The 4,931-nt window shown below is 27.5% G+C and overlaps 1 protein-coding gene across 1 annotated transcript; it reads right to left on the reverse strand.

The window, feature by feature from the left end:
- Positions 1-1,282: 1,282 nt before the first annotated feature.
- Positions 1,283-4,927, reverse strand: LOC101493835 (cysteine-rich receptor-like protein kinase 15; the record flags this gene model as incomplete). The annotated part of the gene is given in 8 exon segments (XM_012712442.3): positions 1,283-1,631; positions 1,696-1,849; positions 1,957-2,194; positions 2,301-2,511; positions 3,158-3,279; positions 3,368-3,493; positions 3,666-4,093; positions 4,095-4,927. Coding segments are annotated over 8 exon segments (2,436 nt in total), but the record flags the coding sequence as incomplete, so codon positions are not given.
- Positions 4,928-4,931: the final 4 nt, after the last annotated feature.

The raw sequence follows: 4,931 nt of genomic DNA on the forward strand, positions 1-4,931 counted from the left end.
TATAAGGACTTTTTTTAGAGACTAAAATATATTATTATTTTTACAAAAAAAATTTCAAAATATAAACTAAAATTGAATAAAACAAATTTAGGAAGTGAAAAGTTGAGAATTGTTTTTATAAAATAAAAATAAAATTTTGAGATTTTATAGAGATTAAATTTATTTGAATTTATATATATATATATATATATATATATTATTTAGGACCTAATTTTTAAAATTAAAATAAAGTGTCCTCCAAAATGTTTAACACTTCCATGGGGCCATGCCATGCCCTGCCTTAAAATATTTGAAAATTGATTTATATTTGCCTCATTTCGTAGCTTGAGCATATCTATTACTCGTCTTTTTCCACTAGAGCTAACAATTTAAATTGTTTTCATTTATCTTTCTTCCATATGAAACTCAAACCGAAATATTCAATTTTGAATTTATTCAAAATTTAATAATTAAAATCATAGAATCATATCAATTTTGTCTTCTACATCATCGATTAATATTTTAAAATAATCCTAAAATTGTATAATTTTAATTAGGCCTATTTAATTCACAATAGAATAAATAATGAACATAATAATAGAAGATAAATCTTTACAAAGTTTGGTAGAAGACAATCATAATAATATAAAGCATATTAGATGCTAAAACTTACTTCATTATTAATTGAAACTAGAACATATAGCAACTAATAATATATAGCTTAATCAATGTCATTCCTTTCTTCCTCACTTTTTTCTTTCCTTTCCAAAAAAAAAAAAGAGAAGCGAAAAAAAGGAACTTTTGCCATAAAGGTATGGTAGTGCTTGTTCCGATAGAGAATATGAACAACCCACTAACGAGGAAAGTGGGATCTCGATAACAAAATAATTAAATTGTAATAATAGGGTTAAAAATAGAAGAAACTTCAAAAGATTATAGGTTCAATTTTTAGTTAAAATAATATCTTCACGTGCTTTCATTTATCTTTCTTTCATATGAAACTCAAATCAAATATTCAATTTTGATTTTATTCCAAAATTAATAATTAAAATCATAGAACGATATCAATTTTGTCATCTATAGAATTGATTAATATTTTAAAATAATTCTACAATTGTAAAATTTTAATTAGGCCTATTTAATTTAAAATAGAATAAACAATGAACATAATAATACAAGATAAAACATTACAATGTTTGGTTGAAGACAAACATAATAATATAAAGCTTACTAGATACTAAAACTTACTTCATTATTAATTTGAGACTAGAACATATAGCTTGTTCACAATAAATAACAATAATACAATTAAAATAAAATATAATTAACTATCGAGGACGAAAAGTACTTATAGGCATTTCATTGATAGATGCACAATTATTGGCAAATTGAATAGAATTTGATTGTTTTGGAAGAGATTTTGAATAAATTTTATCATGCAAGAATGCTGGTTCTTGTGGAGTTGGTAATTCAATTGAATAACTACTTAGATATGAAGCAACCGTCACAATTGAAGGTCTGGTATCAGGGTGATGTTGAACACATAGTAAACCAATCTGAATACACTTAATTACTTCACTTTTAGTATAATCTTCTTTAATATTTGGGTCCAATATACTTAAAGGTGTTTGATTCTTCCATTCTCTCCAAACCTGAAATAATGGTCAAATTAAAATTTTCAATTATTTCACTTAATTGCTATATCATTCGACTTACATTATTCAAGAGGCCATCAACAAAGCGTTGTGGTGTGTATGAGCTTGCATTCTTCTTTCCTGCAACAATCTCTAAAAGCATGACTCCAAAACTAAAAATGTCTGATTTTTCAGAAAATTGTCCAAGTATTGCATATTCTGGAGACATATAACCACTATAAAATAAAATAAAATAAACTCAATGTTAGTTTAACTAAAGTGTATCTTAATTAAGAAGAAGTGGACAAAGAAAACAAATGGACGTGAAACATTCAAAACTTACATTATTCCAACAATTCTATTTGTACTTCCCTGGTCTTGACTTATTTCAATAATTCGAGCCAAACCAAAATCTGAAATTTTTGGAATCATATTTTCATCTAATAAAATATTACTTGGTTTGAGATCACGATGTATAACTTTGAGTCTAGAAAGTTCATGTAAATAAAGAATTCCTCGAGCAATTCCTCCTATGATGTTAAAGCGTTCAACCCAGCTTAACAACTTTTGTCGTTGAGAATCTACAAAATTGCTCATGAAATCAAATTAAGTTTATATATAGAAAACATATATATGAAATTTTTAAATATTAACAAATGAAAGTGTTTAAGGCGAAAAGTGTCTTACCGAATAAAAAGTAATCAAGACTCTTGTTTGGCACATATTCATAAATAAGTATTTTCTCTTGTTCTTCGAGGCAAAAACTAATAAATGCCACTAGATTTCTATGTTGAAGTTTTGCTATCAATAAAACTTCATTCTTAAATTCTTCTATGTCTTGATTTGAACTTGTCGAAAGTCTCTTTACAGCTACTTCTCGTCCATCAAAAAGGATACCCTAAATTGATTTTATATTTATTTATTTGAAAAATAAGAATATAAATATGTAAAGCGGAATTAGATTGAAACAATATATACTTTTATATGTGGGTGGTTAGAATTACAATGGATTATGGGTTTTCTTTTCCAATGTTATAGGGTGAAAATGAATTTGAAAACTAGAGGGAGTTTATTTATTTTGAAATATTGAAAAAAAATGTTTTGAAAGTTTTTATATTTTCCAAAAATATCTAATCTATTTTTCAAATACATTTTTAATAAGTGCATTTTCATAAATTTCCATAATGAAAACTTTTTATGTTTAATCTTCTTTATTATCTGAAGTAAATATATACTAAAAAGCTGTTTATTTTGTGAAAACCTTTTATGTTTCAATTTTTAAAAATTTGTGTTATTTTAGTGTTAATTAGAAGGTTAGACATTTTTGAAGTGAAAAGTTGTCTACATGTCAAATAAAAAAAAATAAAAAATGTTAAAAAACTGTTTTTATTATTTTTGAAAATATAAACTAAAATTTCATATTATCTTAATAACAATAATTTAATTTAATTGAAAAACTTCTTACAAAGTAAAATAAATAAATATTTTAAAAAATAAATCAACAAAATATTTTTATAAAGTAAACTAATCTTAAACTTTCTCACCTTATAAACCTCTCCAAAACCGCCTTTGCCAATGTAATTGTCTTTAGAAAAATTGTTGGTTGCTTCTTCAATTACCGCCCAATCGAATTGCAATGGTTCTAAACTTGCACTTTCTTCACCAACTAAATAAAAATTTATTTCATTTATTGAACTTCTAAAAACTTATAAGAAATTGCAAGTTCAAAATATATATTTTTCATAAATACTTACAATTTTCTCGAAGAATAGTCCTTCTACTCTTTATTCCCATTCTCTTTAGCAAATAGTATCCAATAGAAAAGAGCATCACCAAAATAATTATAGGCACAACAATGAACACAATTGTTTTTCGCTTTGCTACACAACACAATTACTCTGTCACTAATTATAGCAATATATTTTGGAAGATAAAAAGTCCATATTATATTCATTGATACACAAAGAATAATTCAATAATTCCCTAAAAAATTACTTTATACAAAATATATACATTAATTAAATAAACTTGTAATTTTCACAAACAGTTCACCTGCATCTCGTGGTGACGATGTGAAAGTACTTTTGTTGGCGCCATAATCATCACCATAAAATTTGAACAGTTCAAACCTCAAATTGCAGCTAGGATATAAAACTCTTCCCCCAACACTTCCCAATTTGGACCATGGAATTGCTGTACTAATAATATGATTTAGACACGAAACACAATCTTTCTTAGCCAAATCTTGTGTACATTGTTGAAGAATATACAAATTTTGTATTTCATTCAACTTATATGACTTGGTCATATATTTTTCACTATTTATTCCTGTGTCAAGCGCAAGTTTGGATAAATGATTCGACAATATATAAGTGAATGAGTTTCGTTTCGATGTTGAAATATTTATATCGCGATAAATAGGACTTGTTCCTATTTTCGAGAAATCATAATCCGAATAGCGAAGCAAGCAGTGACTATACAATTATACCCTTGGGAGAAGAGCGACACGTTGAGTTTGAAGATAATCGATCTGTTGCGTTTTTTAAGCATTGAACACATAGTCGAGGTGGAAGGTCACCTCGACACATGAATTGTCCATACACCAAGTATTCAACATGATCTTCATAAAATATATTTCCATTGGCAGCGTTGGAAGACAAAGAAAAGAAGAGAGGTTTGAGATATATTTGAAAATAATTAACTTGAGGTAAGTAATGGTAATTACTTGAGCAATTATGGGAAAGATAAAATGGATCTTGTGTAAACCCTGAATCTTGTTTGGAATGATTTGTTCGAGGAAAAAGTGCATCAGAATTTGTAGTCCTATAAAAAGGATATAGTTCATACCTAACATTACAACTAGGATATATAATTCTTCCACCTAGATTTCCATCACAACATGGAAGTTCTCTAATCACTTTATTGAGACAGCTTCTGCAATCATTAGAAGACAAGTCTGGTGTGCACTGAGCTAGAGTGTAAAGGTTTTGAGATCCAAAAATCAATGTTTCATTTGTGGCAAACTTCTTGTTCTTGTGACTTGCTGCTTCATTTGCAGTTTGATTCATGGTTGAGAATAACAAAAGAATGGAACTTTTTGATTTTGTGACATTACCTGGGTTCCATATAAAAACACCACGAGTTGTTTCAATCGTAGAAAAGAAAGAGGTATTGGAGTATCGAACCATGCACTCGTCGTACCAAATCACAGCTTGTTTAGACAAAGAGCACTCTGAAGATAGTGTTGTGGTTGCATTAACTATGCATTGATGACAGAGCTGAGAGGGTACATCACCTCTACACATGAAGAGTCCATAG

This window comes from Cicer arietinum, unplaced genomic scaffold (assembly GCF_000331145.2).
Source record: "Cicer arietinum cultivar CDC Frontier isolate Library 1 unplaced genomic scaffold, Cicar.CDCFrontier_v2.0 Ca_scaffold_5675_v2.0, whole genome shotgun sequence".
NCBI classification, from domain to species: Eukaryota; Viridiplantae; Streptophyta; class Magnoliopsida; order Fabales; family Fabaceae; genus Cicer; species Cicer arietinum.